This window comes from Ammospiza nelsoni, chromosome 7 (genome assembly GCF_027579445.1).
Source record: "Ammospiza nelsoni isolate bAmmNel1 chromosome 7, bAmmNel1.pri, whole genome shotgun sequence".
NCBI lineage: Eukaryota > Metazoa > Chordata > Aves > Passeriformes > Passerellidae > Ammospiza > Ammospiza nelsoni.
This window is the reverse complement of record NC_080639.1, coordinates 30,156,348-30,184,067: the sequence shown is the minus strand read 5'-3', so window position 1 is coordinate 30,184,067 and position 27,720 is coordinate 30,156,348. Positions and strand designations below refer to the sequence as shown.

Here is a 27,720-nt window from a genome sequence, read left to right as displayed (position 1 = left end):
ACTGTATCAGTATGTGGCTGTTTTTCCTTTAACAGTTGTCTTGAAAAGTCAAGTCTGCCTCATTAAACAATGTAAGATTTTTAGTAACACATAAAGATATTGGATACATTAATTAACAGTACATTTAAATGGAATCCTCAGAGGATCATGCTGCTGGCATGTTTGTACTTAAAGTGTTCTTACAAGAGAATTCTTGTTTTCTAACAATACATTCTAGTTGTGATTAAGCACCACTGGAGATGGTGTTGCTATATTTTAGTGTACCTGTAACATTCATACATTTCATTCACATTTTATTTCCTCTTTACAACAGTTACTCATATGCATGAAATGAACTGGATAATATCAGCCCAGTGTGGTGAAAATGCCTTTTCTCTGTTATCTGAGTTTCCAGAGACAGCCTCTTGCAGCACTCTACAATACCCAGCAAAATTCCCTCGTGCACCTCTTACCTCTTTGGTGTGGGTATGGAAGGAGACTGACATGTCCAAGAGAAGTTTCCTCTGTTCCACCCTCCGGACAAAGTCCTGAATCCGAACTTCCAGATGCCGGGCTGCTTTATAGATCTCTTCAGGGTCACATTCCCCAGTCTGAGCCAACTGCTCTGCAGCCTCCAAGAGCTTGTCTGCATTGGTGTATGTATTCTACCAGCAAACAAAGCAAGAAACACAGTGTGAGTAATACAACTAGGGCAAGTAAACCCCTGAAAGAGGCTGTTTATCCTTAAGACATGAAAGCAAGTGATTACCAGAGTTTTAAAACAATCACAATATTTCTTAGTGGCATTGCCATCTATGAAAGGAGAACATATAAAGCCACACAGACTAATGCCTGAGTACACATAAAATTATTTCTTATTTGAAACACACCACCTCAACCCAATCCTGCCAGGCACAGCAATAGGACTTCCCATTTGTTTATTTCCAAGTTCCCTGCAATTTCTCAAAGATAATGGCACGAAGCAAGTGGGACTCACCAGCTCAGAAGGCTGCAGTGCCTCACATGACCCTCAGCCACCAGCTCACTGCACTGGCCTCCCAACAGCTCTCACATTACAGTGTGTAATCATGGTAGCCAGAGATGTCTCAGCCCCGAGAAATATTTGCCTTTCACTGGTTTTTGTGAGATAGACCACGTCTTCAAGCTCCTTCTACGTTTTTTTCCTCTTGTCTACTGTTCTGCATCCCATTTCCAGATGGACTGAGTCCATGTGATTTGCTTGCAGCTGCCAGTGTGTAATGCTCAGTTCCAGTTTGCCCAGGGCACGTACCTGCCCTGCATTACCCAGGAATTTGAACACTGCACTATCCTGAATACATTTACCCCACAGCCACAGCCTTTATGATATAAGGTGTAGGACTCCTACTTCACAGAGAGGGAACAGAAGAACCCAGGAGCAAATTAATGTACCCAAGACATGCCAAGTAAGAAAGAGGAAATCCACCCAACTTGCCTCAGGTTTCAAGCTACCTGCCCATCCTTTCTCTCCTTTTTTCACATCTCTGGAAAACACCACTCAACTAATACAGCAGAGAGTCTCATGAATAACAGGAGAAATGGAAAGTGAGTGCAGCCATCTTCTCCAGAACCATGGAGCTATGCCTTAGTCAGGTTAGGCAAACTAAACAGAGCCAGCCCCTGCTGTCATATAAAAGCTTTCTTCACTCAAGATGAGGCCAATAGCTCTTTGGTATTCAACACTTAACAAAAATAAGGAGAGACAAAGATATCAGCTTCAGGGTGTTTCCATTACTGGGCTAGATTTTTGGAACTGCTTGGCATCAGCTTGAGACTGCTCTCACTGGGAATTTTAACCTCTGCTTCAATGGTAGAATTGGAGCACCTTCCTTGTCAAAATCCTCCTCAGCTCAAAAATGCATTAACTGATGCATACACACAAAATACCTCTAACACTATGGACACACAGGTATTTCTGAGCATTACACAAACACTGTCAAAAATAAAAGCCATGGATCAAGCCATGTTGTTCCTACTTAGATAATGTCCTGCTGCAGTCAACAGTTGTTGTTTGAGAAAATGTTCAGTACAGAGATGGAGCACTGACCTCTGAGTGTTTAATGGAGGAAAATATTTCCAGTTATAAAAAAGCAAAAAGAAAACATCTCATTCACTGTTCATTTTCTGAGGGCTGACAATAAATATCTGGTATTTGCATTTCTCCTTTTGGACTGTGAAGAACATACTTGAGACAGTTTTGCTACCAATAGTAAATTTTTATTCCCTCACTTTCAGGCTACTGCTGTAATGGTTAGGCTGTTAACAGCAGCAAAATTTTATGTTTTAATAATCATTTTTTTGGAAAACCTCTTTAGCTGAGAGTTTGTAAAAAATGTTCCATTTAATGTGATCTGAATTAGGGTCCAGTTGCACTTAACAGTATCCTTTCTGAATGATCCCCTTCCAATAGTATTTGGAGCAGATGCCAAAGCTAGCACAATTTTTTCAAAGTCTACTCCACACCAGTGTTTTTCACACATTACCACTACAACAACTCACACACCAGTCCAGCTCCCTGAGGACAAGACTGTTCCTGCTTTTATATGTATTATTTTGTGTACTTGTAAGTGCCTTCCCTCTCTCCTTGTGGCATAGATTTGGGACACAAAACAGTTTTGTTGAAATACAGTATGGACACATTTGCTGCATTTGACCCTGAGACATTTAGGTCCATCTCTTCTGAAAGCCACACAGTTTTACTGACTCCAATGCGTGCTATGTTGAATTACGTGTAGATGAGATGAGTTCACAGATACAATGACCAGATGTAAACACACTGGTGAAAAGTGTGTAGGCTGGACCCTAGACTTTGGGGGAGAAAGAATGCAGACTGGCCCCAACAGAGGCTCTGGTCTCACTGCACAGACAAAAAAAGATTTAGCAGCCCCTTTGCACTGCACAAGGTTCTCCAAAGGCAAAGGGGATTTTCTGCAGGGAAGCTAATGGGGTGTGGAAGGAGCCACTCAGTGTCTTCCCTGGGCTGTGACAGGCACTGTCAGCACACAGGGATGCTTCCCTGAAGAATGCATACCTAATTTTGGACATGTTTGCATAAATGTGTCACGCACAAAAGGGTTGGACACAGTGCATTTTGAGTATGGAGACATTTTTCTTCACCTCTTTTTCTATCTTTATCCACTGAGGTCACAGGTAAGTGTCCGTATTTTAAAACAGGTGCAGTTTATGATAGGAGAAACAACTAATGGTTATATTCCTGCCATTCTAGAAGAAAGGCCTGGTGCTGAGAGATTTCCAGCTCACTGTTGCAGATTTAAGAGATTTAGATACATTTGAGATAAGCAGCCACATTTGGGAGCTCTCCACCCTCGCCTTGAACTCCTGAGCTTTCTGTGCTCATGAAAGGACTGTCCTCCCCTGTCAGCTGTCAAGATGTACACACAGCACAGGCCAAATAAGCCAGAGGTTACTCATTTGTTGAGGGCTTGCTCTACTTCTCTTCTGTTTGTTTGCTTAAAGTGCACATAAATCATACCAGATGTTGTTACACATATCAAATATTTTCATGTACATCTATTGCTCCACAGGCATTGAACCAAAGTGCTGTTGAAGCTGAGAGCTTCATTCTGGTTGGTGCTATAATGCTGCACTGCTTCCCTGCTCTTACATTTTCATCCTGAGCTTGCTCTCTTGTTAATAAGCTCCTTGGGGTACAGACCCTTATTATATTTATTTGTTTAAAGCACTTTCTACTTTTTTAGTGTGACATAACCCTGGCTCAGGCAGGGTGAGAATCTAAGAGAGAATCAAGTTCTACAATGAAGAAAAGCGTGAAATGCCTCCTTGTCCCACCATCCCCATCCAAAAGAGGTTAGCTCACATTTCCAGTCCTGAGATCTGGCAGGAAAAAAAATTCCATGAGTTATAAAATTGTATGCCTTCTGAAGTTTTAGGGTTGTGTGGCAATTTTTCTTAATATTGTCTTAACCCATGAGGGAACTGTCATGTGCAAACCCTTGAAATTCTTCGTGAATTCTTGGTGAACTGCTGACTGGCATTCCACACTTCTGCATCATTTCATGCACAAAACCAACTTCCACCTTATATCTCTTAATAATATTTGTAGACCAATCTTTGCATAATGACCTATTTCAATCACGAAACCTGCAAACACAAGAAAATCTATCTATCTATCTATCTATCTATCTATCTATCTATCTATCTATCTATCTATCTATCATCTCTTTGTGAACTTCCTCACACTTTTAAGGTATCAATCAGTTTAGCACAGCATTTTGGTTTTGGCCCATGTGCATTTACAGAAAATTATTCCATGTAGTTTTTATCTACTGCTAGGAACTGCACATGTAAGTAGTTTATTGCTGCATGTTTTAAGGCTGATTACATTGAAAATAGCTGTGTCTAGTGATAGTCGAGGGTAAAGTTCATGTCCTTAATCTGGATAATTTTTTTCCAGAACAATCTGCCCCTGCACACTCTTTTACAGCTGTTTATTTTATTTGAGGGATTTTCATGGTAACTGTCTCCAAGTTCTCCAAAGTGCAGTGAGCCATTCCCACCAGCCAGAGAAAGATGTTTGTTGTAAACATCAGGAGAAACACGGAGGTGGAACAGGGCAGGTGATCAGGTACATGATCACATTAAACACAAACTACATACCCCAGACCTCACTTCCCAAGCAGATGTTGAGATAAGGGGGATGAGGTAGCACTAGTCTGCATTGACCAATTTCTGGGGCTGTGCAAGGCAGTTCCAGGCAAAGGTTCCTTGTACTGATTCAGAGAGCTTTGTCACCTGGGTTTTACCATGAAAAAGGCATGGAAGAGAAGGCATCTCTGGAGGGCAGGAAGTGCCAACTAGAGAGTGAAAGAGGACTAGCTTAGACCTGATATTCTTGACTAAAGACTAGTGATGTGAATCCCTCATTATGCCTGCAGGCTGAAGTTTAGGAGACTTATTAGGCTTTCTCTGATGTGATATCTCCCTTATGTTCTTTAGAGTCATGACTCTCCAGTACCAGAGATGAAATGTCTGTATCAGCACTCCTGCTGGGAACTTGAGACAAAGTTCAAAGCCTGATCCATCTCTTACTGAAAACAGTAAAAAGGATTTTACTGACTTCAGGGAGAACTGGGTCAGCCTTCTAACCATCTCCCCAAGATCACAGGAGAGGAAAAATGGCAAAGGGCTAAAAATAGAACTCTGGAGGACTGGTACCTGTTCTGTGCATAGACAGCAAGTAGAATTCCTGCCCAACAAAACTACAGCATGATTCACTGTGGCAAAACTGTAATTACAGAGCTGATTCTGCAGTTCTTGTCAAGCCTTATAAACTATTGTTATCCTTAATTATAAAGCTCAGTTACTGCTATCAGATTCTTTGCTCAGGCTACTTCATTAAAATTAGCTCCAGCATTTGTTGAGGTTAAGTGATCTCACAGTCAGGCCTTTGTGAAGAATTATATCTTTAGTAACTTGATATTCTAAAGCTAAAATAAGTGACCACAATGAAACATTTCTTTGATAAATAAATCTGTGGTTTAACAAAGCATCCATCTTTGTCAAAATCCCTCCTCCCTTATGAAGGGCAAAGGCTAAGTGCATATGATGATCTAATGTAAGTTGTGATTTTATTCCATTTGAATTGCACATAATCAAATCAAGATTTATATTCTTACTTGTACTCCGTGGTTGTAATTCAAACCAGACTTACCAGGAATTACAGAAGTTACAGGCAGAATATCTCTCTGAGGTAATGCAGCCAATCACTCTGTCAGTACAAGATTGCTCCCCACTATAAACTAGAATGGAAACTTCTTCAGACCTTTTAAAAAAATATCCAGGCTAATGAAATTTCCATCAGCACCTTCCTCTTCAGACTGTTCTTCCTTGAACGTGGCAATTCATCTTTAGTTTTCCTTGTCATAATTTCACCCCAGTTCTCCTTGCACTGATATCATGCTGATACTAATGACTACTTTACACCTCCAGTAATGCCATTATTTCAGTGAATTGTATAAAATATGGTGTATAATATATTGTTTACACATATGTTTAAAATATAAACATATGGCATTTTTCAGTATTTATTAGATATGAAATATTCCCAGGAATGACAAGGTGGATATAACCCAGAATCCTCACTGACCATTGTGAAGGACCAGATATTTTTCTGTATATTGTTACTTTTCTTTATTATTTTCCCTCAGGGTTTACATACAAACCAAGATGAATTTATTATTTGACTTTAAAAGGGTGACACACATTACATCAACTGCTGAAATGCCAGACAAATTGATTAAAAGCTACCTCATACCTTCAAACTAATAAATAAGCAAGATTAGAATTAATAGCTGGGAATACATTAGCTTAAAGAATTCCTCTTTGTGCTATTTCATAGTCAGTGCTTACTTTAGATTAAAAAAAATTTGTTAGCTATGGTGTATTTCATCGACCAATTGTTCATCTCAATCAGTAGTGCACTCATACATCAAGTAGAAAACACTCCCATTACCACAATCATGCTAATTAACTCCAGTGTGATCACAACCATTATTTAATGAAATAATAATCACACATCTCATCCAATAATAATAAGTATATAAAGACACATAGATGCATGTCTGTGTGTACATAGTACAAGTACACAAAGAATAAAAGTTTGCTTGGCAAAGATCTTCACTTCTCAACCATTTCAGTGTTCTCCTGAGACCAAGAGAGGTGGACAGCTGGGAAAGCAAATTACATGTAGGCACATTTTGTGCTTGTAAGGATATTTCAGCTTTTATTTTCTGCCACCTTACTAGTCTTCTGGTAAAAGCATATCCAAACAGAATATTCAAATGAGATTATGAAATACTGCTGTTCCAATATTTTATGGTCTTTACAAGAATCTATAAGAATTAGGGAAGATATCTGAAATTGATGATTATTGGCTATGTTTTATTCTAGTATTCTATCATTGGTAATATACATGAAATAGCTTGGTCCTTTAACTTGGGAACACTCTTGTACAGGAATAGGACTGTGAAAGTGAGCAGAAGAAAGGAAAGAAGGACAATGAAGACAACAAAACAGTAGTTGCGGTGCCAAACATGAAACCAAACTCATACTGCTTGGTGTTATCCAACAGAGTGAGTGTACCACTAAAACAGAATTATCACTGCCTAATTTCATAACTGAGTAATTTGCAGAGTGTACAACTGAGAGCTGCTCAAGTGAATGAATGGTAACTGAGCCTTTCAAATTCAGCAAAAAGGAGCAAAGCATTTTCTTTTGTGGAAATGACAAGGGAGCACAAGAAGGCAGACTGACAGGAGTGAAATGCAGCTCCTTTTGAAAACTTCTTAAATTATTAATATCATCAGAAAACCCAGGTGGTTCACAGCAAAGCTCCACAACTTCTTTATGATAGGGGCAAAAGGGAAGGCAGGTGGAGAAATAAACACGGAGCAGCTCCAAGGTGAGCAGCAATCCAGGAGGGCATGGTATTGTTTTCTGTCCCAAAAGCTCAGATCACATCTTTCCTGAGCCCTACAGACATGAGTGCAACCATGACAGCTTTATCAAATCTGGTTGGTCTCTGGAATTGAAATAACTCCAGGCATTCTGGGTTTAATATCATGCTCATGGTTTGGAGATTTCAAAGACACTGCAACAACAGTAATAAAAGGCTTTGGACTGTCAGCAGCACTGGGAAACCCAGCACCAAATACAACTGGCATCATGGCTGCCTTGAAAATAAAAGCAGAAATAAACTTGTGAGAATGTGAATTCTGTGCCTATATTTTTATAAAACCTACTTTAAATAAGACAACAAAGCATTTCTTCTCCATTTCTTCCACAACCACTGCCCTGACTCAGCTATGCTCTTATTTCCATTAATGTGAAGATAGGTTATAACACCTTTCCTGAAGCCCATTTGGAGTGGCAGGGAACCTTTCACAGAATGAGATAATGTTTAAGAGAAGAAAATTTGGCAAAACTTTAACCCACGTTCTCCTGATCTTTCAGCTTAATAATTCATACACAGCTGAACATTGAGCACAATGCAGTGCTGCATATAAATCACATAACAATCAATCTTTTTGTCTGGCAATATATAACAAAAATGCAACACAGGCTGCTGCAAAAAGGTAAGTGTACCACTAATGCATCACAGGACCTCCAGATTTGCAGCAATTTTTTTTTTTTTTATGTCATAAGTGAAAGGCCACCTCTGACAAGCAAACTGATTGCTGGCAGAAAAAATACAGAGGAAGATACACCACATCATTTAGCACGGTCAGTGCACTGCTGCTACCTGAGGAAGGATGCAGAGATTTAATTAAATTCTTGCTGCTGCTCCTTTGGTTTCCTCCCTGACAGGCTGCATTGCATCAGCTCCTGTGCACCAGCCCAGGTGGGAGTGCTGCAGGAAATGCTCTCAGTGAGAGCATCAATCTTATGGTGCCATGTCCTAGCACTGTCTATGCTCCCTTGAGATTCAGAGGGAACCCCTTGGTTCTCCTAGGTCCCTCCAATTTGTCCTGTTAAATTTAACTTCTAGCAAAGAATCACTTAAAAATACATCACTTAAAAAAAATAAATTTCTTACCAGAATAAACCTCACAATTCAATGCATTGCCTGCCAGAAAAAAAACCACACAATTAGAATAAAACACCAACACTCCTGTTCACAATTTGGGTATTTCCATTTGGCAAAAGGAGGTTTCTCAACATACTCTGCCACCAAGAAACACATCACCTGCCCACCATTCAGACAACATCCATCCCCATCCCCCTGCTCTCTGGACCTCATATAACTGCATGGAGAATGCCCCTCTGCTATCTACAATAATAAAACAGTCTCCCCCAGCTTCAATTAAAATTGAAGTAACTTTTTACTTCACCTCCTTGTTCTAGCTGAGCATCTTTAGGAGCAGGTTAGCAAGACAGTCATTTTGGATTCAGAATCTCTTCCCTGTCAACATTAATTCATCTCTCTGTTATGGTTTCACATTGGAATTTGTTTCAAATGAGTAGAAACCATTCTCTGAATCCCATTAGATTTATAAATTTATATTTAGATTTTTCACCACCGTTACTTCCCTGACATGTGAACTGTCTGTATGGCTTGCCCATCAAATTAGTTCTTCAGAGGTGCCACCAAAGCAGGATGGACTAAAGGCTTTGTCTTCCCTAAAACTTCAAAATATTAAAATCTCCTGTAACACCTAGGAAGTATTGCCTACTTATATTGAGAAAAAATGGAAGGAGGTTTCACTACCCTAGAAGTAATAGACCTTTTTATTTATGTTATACCAGACTTATTCCTATACTTCAGAAAAGTTCCAGACAGGAACTAACATTTTTCATGTTGGCCAGTAAGCACTCATATGGGGTGCACTATAAAAATGTGCTCTACTGTGTGAATGAAATTCAGTTCAGCTTATCCATAAGCAAAACAAAGATTTAGAAAGATATCATGGTTTTATTTCTGGCTCTTATTAGGGGGCCACACATGATCTGAGATAAATATATCTTAATAATGACTTATAGTGAGAGATCTGGTACAGAGGCGTTCCCACCAGAAATTTTCATGCTATAAAACATACTGGCTTCTGGCAAGTAGTAGATCTCCATGAATATTGCAGGCATATGAAATACTGCCTCTGTAGTCAACATCTGCCATATTCTTTACTATTTAAAAAATCCTGAAGCTTTCTAGTGTATTCTTTATTTAGTGTTGCTGAGTCCTTCCTTCTCCCTATCCAATTCCCTTCAAAAATCTCAAATCATCCCCCAAAGGATAAGACTGGCCATGACATGAGACAAAAACAAAGATCAGAGAAATTCTCTTTGAGTTGTCTTTTGATCTCTCTCTGCCTGCTGTGCCTTTGCCAAACCCCACCCTGGAGGCATGTCCAGCAGGTCCAAACAGCAAGTCTCATTTCTCCCAGCATTCTCCTCCCAAAATAATCTCCTTTTTCACATCCTGATGTTAGCACACAAATCGGATTCTGCTCTGTGCTCTTTTTTTTTTTTTCCTGTCCCACATTTACATGTGCCTATAAAAAACCTAAATTTGAATGGTTAAATGACCTAGTGACCCAATTCCCTACCCCAAGGGGGAGCACACTCATGACTGGCATTTCAGCGTGGCTGCACAGCCCTGGTCGTGCTCTGGGGCTGCTTCTCTCCCCTTTGGTTTCCAGTGCACGACAGAGCAGTGAAGCCTGAGCAGAGCCCTGCACTCAGTGTGCACTGAGGGGCTGTGCTGAGGCACAGATAAAACTGTGAATCCTTTGGGAAGGAGCCTGGAGCAGGGAGGAGCAGCTCTCCCCCTTGAGTCAGAAAAGGTTATTTTTTCCCAAAGGACAAATGTTCTGAATGCATTCCTGACTAGGTAGTATTTATCTGAGCCACTTTTTTTTTTATGAGAACACCTACCTCTGGCTTTTAAGAGGTTTCAATTAGGTCTATTTTAAGCCTAAAACAAACCCAAGAAGGTCTATTTTATGCCTGAAACAAATCCCAAAAGACACCTTTGATTTTTAAGAAGTTTCAATTAGGTTTATTTTAAGCCTAAAACAAACCCAAGAAGACAACAGAAAATAAGACTCAGGTACCAGACCCTTCCCCACTGTGGAGCACTGCAGGTTTCCAGTCCTTCCTGCACTCAACTTGGATATGTGGGCATTGACAAATCCAAGCTCTGCTTGTCAACATAAATTTTGGCCACTGGCAAAATAACCAGGAGCCAGAAGCCAAACCCCAGTGCTCTCAGCCATCTCTCCTCCCCAAGCAGGAACACCCTTCATTGCACCCCCAGTGCACTCACTGCAGCTGACACATTCAACACCAAGGCTGCACATCCCATTCCCTGGTCCTGAGGAGTCACAGCCACCCTTTTACACTGTGCACTTCTGAACTGAGCCTTGACATTACTCCAGAGGAGGCAACAGCAGGCTCAGCTCTCTGCTTGCTGCAAAGCTGGGGATCTCACCAATGTCACAAAGACTCACCTATGCTGCACAGAAAGAAAACGGCACTGACAAAATCTCATGAATTGGAAAAAACAGCCTGATAAAAATGAGAGTTGTATATTAACGGGAGCCAGTGCTATTGTTCTGGAGCACACAGTGGTTTCCATTCTATCAGCTGCATACTAAAACAGGCAGTCATGCTAAACTAACACGTGTGCACATGCTCACTGACAAGTCAGAGACACCTCTTGTCTCAGTTCCTGACTTCTTGCAAATTCTGCAATTTCTTTCTCTCCAAACAAGATTCATTTCAAATGTAAAGGCAGGAGAAGGCTGATTCTGCCTGCTTTTCTCATGTCAACCACAGAATTTCTCCCCAGCTCAGGAAAGCAGGAGAGAGCTCCATGTTTCTGCATGTGGTGGTGCTCTGAACCAGACACTAAACAAAGATGCCTGAATGCCTCACACCAGAAGCCTTTTCTACAGTGACACAAAGCAGTGCTTCCTTGGGATTTGGTTATGCAAAACCAGACCTCACAGACCACAGCTATGGAGGGCAATATTAATGGCTGGGTTACAAGCACTGAATCAACAAGTGAATTATTTATAAGCACATTAGGATTTTTTTGTCCCTATTCACACATGTAATTCCAAAAGTACTCTGCAAATCCACTGAGGTTGCTCTATCTTTATACAGGGGAAATTGAGACCTGAACACTGCCACAGGAAAGTAAATTTTAAAAATAGGTTTATATAAAATAAAAAAATGGTTGAATACTTTCAATCTACATGTAATCAGTATAAAACCTCTGCAATAGTCTCATCAGGCAGGTCTAGTTTTTAGACAATTCAAACACCTGATGAGGGACTAAGAGAACATCCTTCATCTGGACAATTATGGATCCATGATAGGGAAATAAGGGAGGCACAATCACACTGCCAAGCAGCTTCTCTGAAGTGTAGAGCCATCAGAATGGAGTCCCCACTCTTCAGAACAAGTTAATTATAAACAATATATGTGAAATTGGAAGTGTGATTGTGTTCTAAATCTGGTGCAGCAGAGCGATCAATGGAACTCAGTCTATTTCCTGAAAATTTGCACAATAATAACAAATACTTAAAATCTGTCCTTGAAAATTGTCTTGCTCTGTTACTGCATACAAATCCCCAATATTGGATTAATTTATATCAAATTTCCTCTTTACCAGTGCCTGCAAAGCAGCATATTTGTGATTGGCAGCAATGTCATAACCACTTGTGCCATTCTCCTAAAGCCATCACTGGCTGGCCCAGAGGCAGCAGCACAGCCTGGAGCAGCCCCTTCTAGTGCACTAGAACAGAATCACAAAGTAAAAATGCTGATACAATTCACAGTGTCACTCCTGTCCCCCTGAGCCTTCCCATTATCAATAGCTACAAGAAATTGAAGAGTACCAGTCCACCATCATTACAAATGAGACTTGGACATTGCTGCAATTAATCTTCTGGAATCGATCAGGTACAGTTTGATAACCCACTGACCTGCCAATAAGAAGAGCACAGAGAAAAATGACCAGAAAGTTTTAAAAGCCTTTAGATGATGATGGTTTTCATCAACACAGACAGGTCAGTCAGAACAGCAGTGGTTTTTTTGAGTGGGTATATTTCACCGAAATTGTCAGAGATAAATACCTTTTGTTTCAGCTCTAGGTTTATTCAGTTGATACATCAGTACCATATTGAATATATTTATAGCACTTGTTTTATATAAGTATAGCATATCAGTGCTATAATTTTCCAGTGTTCTCTTTAAGAACTTCTGAGCCTTAAAAAAACAAATCCCAGGATTTATCTTCTTTGGAAACATTGCCTGTCTTCTGATTAAAAAAGAAATTAATTCAAAAATTTCAGAATTCACCACACAATAGAAATTCTGTTTTCCAGAACCTCCAGAATTAAAAATATCTATTTCTTAAATAGCTTCATTGTCTCCCTTTCTGCCATGGGAACAGCATTGTGCATTTACAGGGAATTAAGGGATGATATTTTAAAGACACAAAAATAAACCTACCCAAATAAACCAGTGATAGGAAGCTAGCTCCTGGCAATTGTAAAAAAATGCACTTTGCTGCCAAGACTTAAGATTTTATAGGGAGCATTTAGATTGTGAATCATGCTGCAGGAGGTTTAATGAAAAGATCCAGCTGTCAAGTGATTTTGGAAGAGAAGAAATAGGAAAGAAAATTGCCTTGAGCTGGATGAGAAATACACTGAAATGCAAACTCAAAGACATGGCATAATAGGTACAGCCCATCACAGAACTGCCAGGAAGATCTCTGCGCTATTATAGAGCCTGTCTAAAAAAGAGATTCCCCACTACCAATAGATCATGGAGTACCACTGGCCACCAATTCAACTCCATTTCTTCCACAAGATTTTCCAGGCTGCTGCTGCCGGAGTCTCCATGGGACTGAGATCCACATGTGCTCTGAGGAGTCCTTCCTTCACACCTCCTCAGGGAAAACACATCTCACATGCCCTGCTTCTGACTTAGGTGGGGCAGTCCAGTCCCCACAGCCTCACATCTGACCCAGGCAATCTGCCCAACCCCTCCCAGCCCTTCTGGCTCCTGGCCCAGGCTGTGCAGACCCATTTCAGTTCTGCTCTTGCACTGAAGATCAGTCCTGAGTCACCCAGAGGCTTCATGCTCAGTGGTACCACGGCTCCCATGATAAACTATCCAGCCCCTGGGGATGCTGTTAGGAGCTTCTGGATCCAGCAGGGCCTTGGTAACCTCCACAGACAGCCCTTGTATTGGCAGTTCCACTGCTCTCTGCTGTCTGTGCCTGCCAGATGCAGCCAGGAGGAGAAACCAAGAGTTCTGGAGCTCCTGCACCACGGTACAAAGGCCTGTGTAATCTGCTGCCAGTGGGCATTTTTTCCTCTTTGTCTAGAAGTGAATACATTTACATAAATTAGGTTAACAGGAAAATGCAGATAATAGCTTCAGAACTTGTTAATGGCCATGTAAAGGATGATGAAAATAAGAGTAGGACTGATTTTTTGTTGCCTGTCTCATGCTTTTGTTATTTTAAAAGAGATTTTGTACTACTGAAAGTACAGTTATTATTGCCAACTTTGAGCATATTTCTCACCAGGTTTAATTGTCTGCTTCTCCCTCTTTGGGCTTAATATTTCATCCTTCATAGGATTTTAGTCACTCAACCCAAAGGGAAAAACCCAATATGCCCAGCAGGCTACTCCTTTCAACAACCAGATAGGTTGTAAAATAGTAAAAACTGAAACAAAATAAAAATTAAAAAACCCACCCTACGACAATGCTTCCGAAGTGCTCATTATCAACATGGACTCTTAATTTATTCCTAGCTGTTTTACATCAGTACTGAACTTCATGCCAAACTTTAGAACAACGACATCCAACAGAGCTGGAATTTGTATGGGAAAGCACTAGGTTTTTATCCTGAAGGCCAAACAAGTAGCTGTTTGCAATTCAGCTTTGGCCTGACTATTCCATTACCACACATAGTTTTAAAGCAGTTTAAGTAAAGCTATGTGGGACTGAGAGGTCACAGAATACTATTTTTACCTGCAAAATTTCTTACTGGATCCACTGGATATTTCACATGACAAACAACGTAGCTATTTTTTCAACATATTTGCACCTAAAATTCTGTTTATCTGCAAGGGCTTTTCAAAAACTTTGAACTTCCAGTATTTTAGGAAGAGCACAGTGGAGGAAGAAATATTGGAGAACAAATTGCTTGTTAGATGAAGAACATCATCAGAGCTTTGATTTCTTATAGCTGATTCAGGCCTTTGGCTTTCAAGGTCTCTGCCAAAAGCCTTCACTTGTAGAAAATACATTTACCTCCCTGAGATGAATAAAAGGAAGAACTGAATCTTAAAGGAGTTGTGCATGTACGCAAAGGTTAACTATGATGGTACAAAGCCAGTGTTCAGGTGTTTCATCATCATCTTCCAAAGCTGTCTTGGAGGAAGGCAAGCACAGACACCCAAGAACAAGAACACTGAATGGCTTCCCAAATGCCAGAGCGCAAAGTCCAGCATTTTTCTCACATTTTGTCTGGCTCTTCTTCCTTGCAATAATTCAAGAGTTCTGCTGCACTGCATTTATGCCTTGGCAAAATGGATTCCACAAAGCTTTCAAAGTCAGGAACAGAGGATCCAGCCTTGTACCTACCTCAAATCTGTGCTAGACATAAGGCCTGAACCAAGAGCTGCTGCACTGGACAAATCCCATGAACTGATGGCCACACTCAGCCTCCAGTCAACCCTCTTGCTGTGTTTGATAAGAAGGGACAACCCCACACATTTTGAGCCAAGGCTGTTCAGAACATGTGCTTTGTTGTGATATTTCACCTTGTAAACATCAATGCCTTTGGATTACCATGAAAAACACACCAACTATTGCATGCAAACACACACACAGAGGTACTAAATGCAAACCCAGTTGTAGCTGTGAGCTTAATGTGGCCCAAGAGCCTTGAGAACAGCTCCAAAGATCTGAGAGCAGTTTATCCCACAAACACAGATGACAAGCATCACCTTGACTTAAACCATTGACCGCCCAGCTTCGCATTAAAAACAAAACAAAAAAATATTAGGGGGGTTGTTTTTCTGGGTGACCTTGAACATCGTGGTTTTGGCAGGGGTGGGAGAACACCATGGGACGGGGAGTGAGCCAGCTTTCACTTCTGTTTCATTTCACTGCGAGACAGTGTTTGGTTAGTGTGGATGAGACACAGCGGCTCTGTTTGCCATTAGGCTCCAGGCTCTGCAGCGCATTGCGAGTGCCATCTGCAGGTGGAGATCCGCACTGGCTCCCGGCCGAAACGGGGATAAACCCGAGCCACAGGAAATCCCAACTGCACCTCCGAGGGAAAAGCTCCTAAAGGCAGAGAGGCTACAGAAATGCTCCTTTCAGACTGTTCACAAAACCACTCAGACCTGTGGCAGCAGAAAGGCAGGGATTATCAGAGCAGCTTCCCATGACATTTCCTAATTCTGAGCAGCACAAAGGCAGCAAGGCTCTCTGTGTGAGCAGGGGAGGATGCTCAGAAGGCACCTGAACCTCTGATTGCTGGGACTGCCAGAAGAGAGGAAAAGGATACTGGAAACAGGATAAACGTTTCCAACACGTGCAGGTCAGCTAGATAGTGCTGAAATGTTGGGAGACTTTTCCAGCTGGAAGGCATGCTGTTCTCAGGATATAAGCACTGAATAAGGAAAAGTTATAGAGCCTAAAAGGAAATTATCTTTTGATTTGTGACTGTAACTGGCTGGACTACAGTTATCTGATTTGCAAACAATAATTCCAGCCAAGCAAGGAGGCCGTCACTGGAACACTGTAGCTACATCCAGAGCCATATTCCTTTGGTGATGTCTTGATAATGCCTGGCTACAAAACCTCAGTGCATGGCAGGCACTCTGCTGTGCCCAGCCTGGCACTTTCACAGAGGCAGCCTGCAAACAGAACCAGCACTGACTGAGAAACAGTGGCAGGTATGCACAAGATAACAACCTCCCTCCCAGGAGCTCAGGCTTTTTAATCCAAATTCAAACATTTGCCATCTGTGCATTCCATGTAGTATAAATACAGTCAGAAAAATTGCCAGAGCTTTGTCTAAACAGCAGTTATGAGAGAAAGAGACCCCAAATTACATTTCCTATTGCCCGCAACACAGTGCTGTAAAATCACTGACATTTTCTGAGCACAGCTGTATGCAGGAATGTGATCTATTTGGGCCATGCCTGATTGAATCATTACATCCAGATTTATCAATCTGCAGTTCCTAATCAGACATAGAGGGAGCATGTTCCACCTCTCAATCTAGTGCCATGGCAGGTCAGTCAATCACAGCATTTCTCAGCACCGCAATGCCAGACACAACACTCTGGTTTACACACAGTAAGGCAAAATTAGGAATGTTTTGCCCCCTGCTAAAAATGTCAAGAAGACTACTGAAAATTGCTTCTAATCTGACCTTTGCAAATGCCCTCCTGAAACAGCAAGAGATAAGAACAAATATGTCAGAGCCAAAGAAAGTGGATTTTTAAGAATAAATTTATACTGTATGGCAGGCTAAGGACTTTTATCAGAGAACTGCCAATAGGAAATACTATTGCTTATATTGTCAAGCTCACCAAGTGTGTCAGAACACTTTATATATATATATTTTTTTTCTTTTTTTTTTTAAGGAAAACAATCTTACTATTAAAGCTAGTAATTAACATCCTGATGAGGGGAATAGGTAAACTCAACAGCTTTTTTGGGGTGGTGGCATATCTGCTTTATTACATGGTTATATTGGGAAAAAGTCCTGCCAGTTATTCACCCTAGCTATGGGAAAGATGTTTGCTAGCTTGAGAAAAATAACAAATATTTAAATTTAGAATTAATTTCCAACCAACTGTAAAGTGTTAAGCATCAAGAAGGGACTTAGGAAAAATAAAAATTGGTCATAATCCAAGTAGAGAGGAGATTTATTCCCAGCTGTAAAATCAACCCCACTAGAAGCTTCTGCAAGAGAATTCCAGGTGTGATAAATTTATGGACTCTCCTCTTACTCTCACTATTACTCTGTCCAAAGCAAAGAGCATTGTATTCTCAAGTCCTTGAGCTCAGATAAAGCCTGAGACTCCTTTCACTTCCCCTCACTGTGTGTCCCCATGTCCATTTGCCAGCACCACATTCCTGTGTCACACTGCAGACAGGCCTCATAAATTAGCAATGATATCTTCATGTGAATGCACCAGAGCAAAGTGTTTCTGTCAAAGCTGTTGGGAAGGGACCAGGTTCAACTTGTGTCAATTATTTGTAATTAGGATGCACCATAAACTTCATGTTCACAACAGTCCAGGCAGAGCAATGAGCTGCTCAGTGATTCTACCCATCAGCTGTAAATGAGTCTGATTCAGAGGAACCCAAGAGGTTCTATAACCTCAGAAATGAAACATTTTCTTTCCTTCCTTCCTTCCTTTAAAACACCCACCTTCACTTGAGCACATGTGGTCACCCAGTGAACAAGATTGATTTGCTCTGAATTTGGCCTTGGGAAGTGAAAAGACATGTGTCTGAAATTATGCTCAGAGAGATGTGCTGAAGTGGTAGAGAAGGAGGCCTAACAGAGAGGTTAGAAAACTCTTCAGCAAAGTAATTATATTCTGACTTACCCTAGCACCTACAGGTGCCAATTGCACACTGTAAGGTTCCCCAGCCCTGATGAGGGGATGGATCTCCCAATTCCATCATTAATGCAGCAAGCCTTAATGAGCTGCTGCTGGTTCCATGTGCAGACAGTTACATGGCTTGATTTCACCTCCATTGTCAGGACTCTGTAATTTTTCTGTCTCTTCTCACCTGTTCTTAATTTGTTTCCTACATCTCTAGTTAAGAAGTACTCAGAGAGGAGGTAGAAAAACATACTAACTATGATCCAGAAAATGTGAGATGAAATGGGAATCATGAAGATAATGTATCAGAGGAGGGGGATTTATAAAATAGTAATGACACAAAAGACATGAAATAACCTTGTTTCAGCTCCTATATATTATATGATCCTAATTTTCATTTTCTAGCCCAGTATAGCATCCAATAACAGCAGACTTGAGCACTCACTCTGGGAAGAACCCTAATATTGATTTTAGGATGAAAAATAACACTAATTTGTGCTTTTGGATGAGGCCTTGCAGAACCATGCTTTGCAACCTCCATCCTAAAATCCATTTTAATAAATTTGCAGAAAATTAAGTTTTTTAGAAATTCAAGCCTATTACCAGAAATCCTAATTGCACAGGTGGTTCCATGAAATTTTAGAAACACACCAGTGCAGAACTGCTGTTTTCAAGCTGTGAGATTTGTGAAAGGTATGTAAGGATTTCCCATCACAGCTTAATGGTAACATTGAAATTCATTAGCAAGCCAAGCAGTGGGATGTTCCATCAAGAGCTGAACATCTAAAAAAAGAAGGATGTTGGTAATTTAAATTTCCAACAACATAGATAGGAAAAGATTTTCAAAGGATTGGTGAATAAGAATAATATTAGCAGAATTAAATATGTTGAACATGGTTGAGAGGCACATAGGAGAAAACATGACAACATTCTACAGATATTTCAGGATTGTTAATTCATCCCATTTCCTGGGATTTATCCCCTTAAGGGAGATAAATAAGACTACAGGGATAAAAACAAGGGAATAATAATAATAGAGAAAGAGATTGAGAGAAATATAATTGCAATATAAGAGAGAGGAGAAAAAGAATCTCGTCAGTAGCTGCCATCAGGCAGTGAAATATTTCCCTGAGGAAACAGTGAAAGAGGTATGTCCCTGTTACTGGAAATATCTTAAACTAAACCAGGCCAGCACATGGGAAATGTTTTGCAGAAAACCAAAACTAAATTCTAGTAAATTTTTATCTTATGCCACATTGAAACATTTGAGCAATAACCTGTCCTGTGTGTATCAGGGGGACAAAGCATTTTATACATTCTGCTTTACATGGATCATCAGGAATTTATCCAGAATATCCAAAGGAGAAGTACCTTTACAGATTATCAGTTACAGGTAGTAGGTGTTTCAAATCTACCCCAAAATGGTGTAACATGATCTGACAGTCAGAGCTGAGACTGGGTAATTTCTGACCATGGATACTTAGAGGGGAAAAAAATCTACTGAATCCATGGAAGAACTTAAAAAAGGTCCTCTTTCTGTTAAATTCTATAAATAAGGACAGGATGTATCTTTAGTCATCTACTATGATTCCACTTTGAGGAATAGTTGTAAGATTTTAGCTTCATATCAAATTCCTGGAAAAATCTTGCTTACAGTGTTCTATGAGTTAAAGTAAAATAATAATTTCTACCTGTAATGATTGCCTCAGTCCAAACCAAAAAATCCCTGCCACATAATGCACTGTAGGATGGGAAGGGTACTTGTCCTTACTGCAAACTCTGGTGTTTCCTCTGCTAATTGACAGCTGCTCCCCACCTTATGCTTAAGGCCCTCAGTCTCCACCTAGGAGTTAGGATTGATTTTTCCACCACTCTCACTCATAACCATTCTCCTCTATGTCCCAACAGAAAGTGCTACTTTCCTGTAAGCTGTTTGTGATTTCTCACAGCCTTTGAGACCTTTCATGATCCAGTGTAATGATTTTCTGATTGTAAGTCCTGCAGTGTGCATGCTGACTTCCAGACCTTGGAGACAGGACCCTGGGCAGCTCCAAACCATTGAAGAGAGCAGCAGAAGTGTGTATCACCAAAACAGCGACAGCTTTTTCTGAATATGCAAAAGGAGCAACAAAAATCAAGCCAGCAGAGGTGTCTGGTTCAGACTCTTACCTGTGCTACCTCTTCAAAATCATCATGTCTCTTCTGCAGTGCTCGTGCTCTGTGTAGAGACTTCCCCACTCCGGTGTGTTTGCTCAGAAAAGCTTCCCCGTGGTTTTCAATCCAGTCCAGGACCTGCCAGAAAAGAAGAACATCCAGTTATCTCTCCTGCCTCAGCAGCACAGAGAAACCCTGTGAGGGAGAGGATGGAACAGCTGCAGAGGACTGTCTTGTGCTTGCTATGGGTGAGCACAAGCAGCTCTGTCAAAATCCATTCTAACTGGAGAGAAGATAAATGCTCATGGATGCTACTGCTAAATTAGGTTTATTGAATTTTTGTTATTCAATTTATTTTGAGGTCTAGCTTAGTTATTGGAGTCTGGCAGATATTAAATATTTACTTTCACATAGATGACTTTTGGGGAAAGGGAATCAGAAATCTGGAATCTTTTCAAGAAGAACCCTCCTCTGATGAGCTTGTGTAAACTGCAAGACAGCAACAGCTGATTTCACATCTCAGTGTGAAACTCATTCCTGAGTTGTCCCAGGAAATTGTCAAAAGACCAGATGTTGTTATGAGGCTCTGATAACCTGATAGGCCTAATTAACAAAAGAATCCTCAGCATTTACTGAGATGCTAATAAAGGTAATATAGTTTTTTTGTATATAATGCACTTGGACCTAATAAACTCACAATAATCTGCATGCATAGAGAAATATCACATTTTTGTTTCCATCATAAAAGACAAGAAAGCTGGCTCTTTAAAAAGCTGAGATATGGAATAACAGAGTGAATAAAGTAACAGCATAAATAAAAATCTGTGAGGACATAAAGCACTTAATCTGCCGTGCAAACAATGAGAAATATTAAGCAGTCAGTCTGTGGCAAATTCAGGAAGAACTCTGAAAGGTCCCAGTCAAAGCTGAAATCACCAGAATTGTAAACATGTATGTGTCAGCATATTTGGAGAAACTCTCCCTTACCCTGAAGAAAGGAAAAGTCTTTAGAACTAGAATAACTGTGTAATAATTCAAGATAAACATTTAACATTTTAATTGAGAGCACAGACCGTGTAATTTACTCTACTGCCAAAAATTAACATCCTGAGATACAGGTAGACATTAAAGTTACAGTGACTTAGTTGAAATAATTTAATTATCTCTTAAGAAGCTTGAAGATGCCATTAAAACTGCAGTTAGGAGTGTTTTCTAAATTAAATCTTCAGATTTCCTAATTGTGCTTTATTGCCAAGCTGTATTTTATTCTAGCTAGGAAAGGACTGTAACTCATGAGTCCTTTGGAATGAAAATAACTATTCTGTTCTGTTAAAAGCTGTTTCTGTTCACTGGGGTAGCTATAACATGTTAGTATCTCCTTTTTTAAAATTATTTTTATTTCACTAGTTTAAGATCAACATTGATGGAAACATTATTTTCTATTATGATGTGCATGTCCTCTCTCCTTATCTCCTCAAGGGCACAATTACACACCCAACAAAATAAGCAGCAAACCCAGGTCATGGAGAAAATGCAATAAAACTCAGTACAGCTACAGCAGGCTGACTGTGCCAGCTATTACAATCATTATATGGCTGGCTAAGCACAAGATTCAAAATGCTACCTGGAGGAAGAATAGCCCTAACTGTCCCTGTAGAATGATCTGTGTAACTGTTAAAACCATAATAGTGGCAATTCAGATGGGTTTCATCTGAGCAGAGCATTGGGAAGGAGGTATTTGAAGAGAGCCACTTCCAGAGCCCTTTCCACACTCTTTTTTGCTGAGGATCAAACTCTACCTACAGCACAACTAAACTGGGAAAGCAAATCCTGCCCAGGCAAGATCAGGGAAAAACACACTTGAGAGTCCACTGGCAGGGAATGCTGATAGTTTGTATGGGATACCCTAGGAAAACATGGGAAGAAAGGGATGGAAGAATGGTTTGAGAGGGAAAAGGTTGAAGAAGCAATCAGGCAATAATTTAGCAAAGTTCTGGGATGATAATTGCTCTTTCTCTAGGCTAATTTGTATGATGGGAATATGGCAAGATGATTACATTAGTGAAGTTAAGGTCAAGCCTTTTAAAAACTTTCAAAAAGTTAATTTAATTTTTAAATAATAAAACAAAATCAACAGGGCTCTATTTTAAAAGGGAAAACAGACATTTCAAGGCAGCGCTTTGAAAATGAAGTCTCCTTCTGTAGGTATATTTCCTAATCAGAAAATGTGAAAATTAAGAAACATCTCATAACTTTATCCAATTTAAATCAAAATCTCCTTGGGAACCAATTCTTTCCCAGCAATCCTCTTGATCTGCACCCATTTTACATGAACACAAAATGTCAAAGGAATAGTAAATCCATTACTTTAAGGAACTATATCTGTCCTTGAAGTTAGTTGAAAAACTTCTAGATTTTCACATCTTTTAAACTGTATTTCTTTTAGCAGAAATGAATGAAGATGAAATAAGGATGACTCTGGTAATAATCAAAGTATCATTAAAGTTGGAAAAGAACTTGAAGATCCTTGACTCCAACCCAGCACTGCCAAGCCCACCACTAAACCAGGTCCCTAAGATTCTGCCTGTCTTTTGAATACCTCCAGGGCTGGTGGCTCCACACTGTCCCAGGCAGCCTGAACACTGAGGGATGCCCAAACTCAGCAGTCCCTGACCCCTGTCCTGTGCAACAGGAAGAGATGAGAAGTGTGAGCTGGTGACTCCGACACAGTGCGTGGTACCAGCGGTGACAGAACACCCCAACTTCTGCATTTGGCCCAGGCCATGTCCAACAGCCCCACTGCTCCTGAGTGGGTGACCCACTGAAGTGCCAAGGGAATCGATAATCTTTGTTACCCTGTTACCACTGTTGTTGCCATAGTGACTCTTAAAACAAGGTTATTCTGAAAACTGAAAATAAATTATACCATTTTACACTTCAAGCAGTTGAGAGTCAGATCTTGATCTCAAAACAGTACAAACCTGGTATAACTCAAAGGGGTTAGTTTAACTCTTTGGTAACAGAGTTGTATAAATTCCAGAGCAATTCCACCTAATTTATTCAGCTTTAAATGAGGCCCCATTTCATATAGGTGCATAAGCATTGCCTAACTTTAAACACATGGACATAGCCTCTAAAATTGTGTGGTGAAAGAAAGCCAGGCAGTATCAAGCTACCACTATGAGCGCTTTCTTGCTTGCTCTTGAGGCAGTATGAGCTAACTAAATTCTGGTGAGATACTAGGAATTCATAAGGCACTTCAAAATTCACAAGAATGAAACCTTATCTTTACTTTCCTGCAGCTGCTGTTATGAATACTCAGTAGGTTGAAGGCCCTGCATGTCTGAAACTCCTATTCCAGAAGCTCTGCCTTTGCCAAGCCTGCTTTTTGTAACCCAGAAATGCATTTCAAAGGTTCATGTTTCAGATCATACTTTACATCCAAAGCTTATCACAAATGTTTTGTTCCACTGCACAGCAACAAAATCCAATCTTTTCTATCAAAGCCCTTCAAAATTGTACAAGCCTAGTTAGTAATACTTACTGGATGTACCAGATTTTGCAAATACAAGACAGAATCTCTTGATACTTCATTTTCTTCTAGCAGAACTAGAAGCTACACATCATATATGCATTTATGAGCAACACAGCTCAAAAAAAGATGTGCTCTCAGGTCACCCACAAACCACTCCTTTATTGGGAGGAAAAAGTGCCTTTAAGAGATACTTGGCACATTTGACAGGGAGACCACTGACTGTGAGGAGAGGCAGCAGCCAGTGTGGGATTGCCAACTTCTATCCACTGGAATTCCATCTAGTGGATAATCCTGTTCTGTGCAGGATGGCATGGCCAGCCCAACCCCTGGCCTGCTACCAGGCCCTCCAGGAGAACTTGGTGTCAGCAACAGCACCAGGGAAGGCAGAACAAACACTGAGAATCAGAAGAAAAACAAAATGAAAAATCCCCCCTAACTCACAACAACTCAAGGAGACTTAAGAAATACTAATCCTCTGTAATGAATAAAACGCAGACACAGTCTGATTTAAATCAGTTTCTTTTTGTGTTCCAAATCATTGCTGAAAATAGATTCCTTTTCCCTATTATCCCTGGCCCTGTCACAGCAGGGTAATGTCAAGTAAAGGTCTAGCTGAGAAAATACACTGAAATACAAAGGAACTTATCCTCTAGCTTTTCCTGCTATTATTAATAGTTTATAATAGAACCCAAAACAAAACTCAGAACTCAGCCATTCTCAGCTGTGGTTTCTGTTTCCTAATAAAAACTCCCTTTTTCACTTCTTCATTATAAATTTATGTTGGTGGCACAATAAAATATTATTACAAAACCTTTTAAAGATGGGGATCACACCTCATGTTTAAACCAGAAACATCAACTTTGGCTTCCACAAAATTATTTTTATTTCCAGGGGCATCTATATCTGACTCTAAAACTCAGATCTTGGTCCCACCAAAAGCCAAAGTGAAATTTCAACTGCCTTCAGCAAACATGGATCAAAGACCCCACATGTGTCAAGTTAAGAGGCAGGAACTAATTGTGCATCCAGCAGGATCTGAGCCTCTGGACACACATGTCAACCCCATGTTCTATTTTCCATATAGCAATGTGTGAACATGTGTAGTTCATAGGTTGCAGTGCACAGGTTGAAGCAGTCCCCATGGCCAGGTGGAGCCCTGCTGGTGCAGCTCTGGGAGGGAGCAGGGCCTTTCTCTGCCCACTGCCTTTGGTCAAATATGTCAAATCATCGAAGAGTTTCAAGAAAAAAAGTAGAAGGCAACAAGGATTTCACATCAAAAGTAGACTGGAATTGGAGTGATTTGGTTCAATGCCCAGCATGGCAGTTGAGCAAATTACTCAATGTCCCTGCCTCCATTCACTTTTCTAAAATCACATTAATTACATTGGCAGTTGAAAGAAGCACGACTGACAGAGAAAGTGGAAGCTGCCTTCCACTTTAAGTTTTTGCAGCCTCTATGTGGTTCCAAATTTGGCTGGGGATTCTAGGAACCTTTTCCACTGAAGGAACATGCTGAAATATTATAAATAATAAGCAATGTGGTGGCAGCTGTACAAAAGGGAACAGGCAATGCATTGAAAGGCAAGGCTTTAAAATCAGGTGCAAGCTGCTCCAAAACCACTCAGGTACAATGCCTAATTGCTGAATGTATACCTATAAATCCTGAAATACCATAGCTTGATCTGCCCATGCAGCAATTCATCTTCAGAAAATAATATAGCCAGCCTAGCAAGTTCTTCTGTATTTAATTCAGCTCAAACTCTAAGTAAAGAGAGTCACTAATTTCAAACTGTCTTAAGACATGGTGTTGTCCACTATCACCAGACAAGCAGCCTGAGGTTTCAGAGGGGTTTTTTGGGTTTTTGTTTGTTTTAAGGTGGAATTGAGTGAAAAGAGTTACACTCATTACCATAGTCTGAATACTGGACAAGAAGGATGAACTTTGATACTTCTTCAATCCTTTCTCAAGTAAGAGCTCTCTTAAAACAGTACAACAGACAATGTTCCCTAAAGTCAGTTAAAAAATTTTGACCACCATTTTGCCTTTCCTTTTCAGCACAACTTTTCCATGTTGTATGTGTGGACTCAACTGTGCCTGGGTCTCTTTCAAAAGCCAGAGAACTAATACAGCTGCTATTAAGTAGGAGTTTTTAATCATTCCCTGCTTTTGCTCTCTAATTGTAGCTATTCCAAATACCACGACATAATTAAAGAGGTCTTTTGAAAAGAAAAAACATACAGTCCCATTTACCCTTGGAGGGAAAAACAACCTTACAGACCTATCAGTATTTTGCTGTATATTGCAACTAAATTAATGAGGGGAATTAAATGCAGAGCCAATTAAAACATTTTTTAAAAATTTCCTGTATTCCCTTGTCTAAATTCAACCAAAAAAAGAAGTCCCTATGAAGTCAGATTGTAGGTGTTTTTACGAGCTTCCTGGACATTATGTGAAACTTTCACCTCTGCACAATTTTTCATTTGAACAACAAAAATCTAACCTTTGTAGTTTAAAGCTCCACTAGTTTGTCAAAACAGAACATCAATGTTCTGTTCTTTGCAGTGGGGGTGGCCTCACAAAGCACAGCTGACACTGCTGGACACATCTGAGTAAACCATACAGCTACTGAGACATGCGAGTCCAGAGGACTGTCAGCAAGTTCTAGATTTGCAAAAATACATGCATATAGTCTTATTCACACTTCTCACTGCTTCCAGCACCCACAGATATCCTACAAGCCCATCTGGAAACGGGTCTGTAGGAGTTTATCCAGAGAAGACAGTCTCTGCAGCAGGATCCTTGCTCATCAACAGCTTCTGCAGTGGAAAACACTACAGAATAACAACTCCCCCAGCAACCCCCTTCTTAGAAGTTTCTGTTGCAAAAATATGCAAACTGGTTATGAAAGGCCTGCAGACTTAACAGGATGACTAAGTGAAGGCATCCTAAATATCTCCCATAGCAATGGACTGCACATCTATGAGATGTTCACAAGTTCTCTAGCAGAGGCTCAGAAGTTCATGGGGACTTGTTGCAGCATTTCTCTCATTCCCCATCCATCTCCAAGAACTTTCACATTACTGTAGACCTACAGACCTGGGCAACAGTCACAATTACTCATCTGAGAATTCCAATCTGATTATCTCAGATATGCCACCCTCCATGGGCAGCACGGCTGCTCCACTGATGAGATGGTGAGGGACACACTGCTCCCACAGAGCTGCTCCAGCTGAACTCTTTGCCTTTCCACAGGCTTATATGGCAAAAACAACCTTGTGTCTGTTTTCTGCAGATGGCTCCTATGTACTTGTACAGTTCTTCACATCTATAAAAGCATCATGATGGTTTGAAACTGATAGGAGCTTGGAGAAGAGTGAGAATACAATGTATTCAGGTCTCATCCACCTTCTTGTAAAGAAAAGAATTGGTCCCAGCTCTAGTAATTAGCAAAATGTAGGATTTAGCTATGTCTCTCTTGGAAACAGCACGTTCAGTTCTGGGCTCTGGCAGAGCTGGCTGGGTGTAGGCTGGGCATTTTGAGAGCAAGACTCATCCCTTTCCTCTGGGCACAGCCTGAGGGCACGCAGCCCTAGCCTGCCCCTTCACTAAATGCCATCATCTGGGATGTGAGCTCCCCAAAAGGAAGTGGGAATATACACCACATGCCTCTCTTACCCTGAGAAGGAACTTCCTTCAACTTCACATTGCTTTCCTTTGGTAAAGTTCACATTCATCAAACGTACCCACTTATCTTTCATTTTCTCGATTAAATATTTTACTTCATAAAATTTGGCAACTGCCTCTCTAAAAACATTCCAAATAAGAGAACAATAGACAGACAAATGAAGAACTAATGTTTCTTCCTTAATGCC

At 40.4% G+C, this 27,720-nt stretch overlaps 1 protein-coding gene across 2 annotated transcripts in view; it reads right to left on the bottom strand.

Annotated features, from left to right (window-relative positions):
• Positions 1-27,720, bottom strand: part of KALRN (kalirin RhoGEF kinase) — a 466,317-nt gene that overhangs the window by 194,681 nt on the left and 243,916 nt on the right. For both annotated transcript variants that reach the window (XM_059476128.1, XM_059476127.1), the window contains exons 10-11: positions 20,328-20,450; positions 453-644 (exon numbers count right to left, since the gene is read on the bottom strand). In XM_059476128.1, coding sequence (XP_059332111.1) covers positions 453-644; positions 20,328-20,450 — 315 coding nt within the window. The remainder of the gene's footprint in view (positions 1-452; positions 645-20,327; positions 20,451-27,720) is intronic.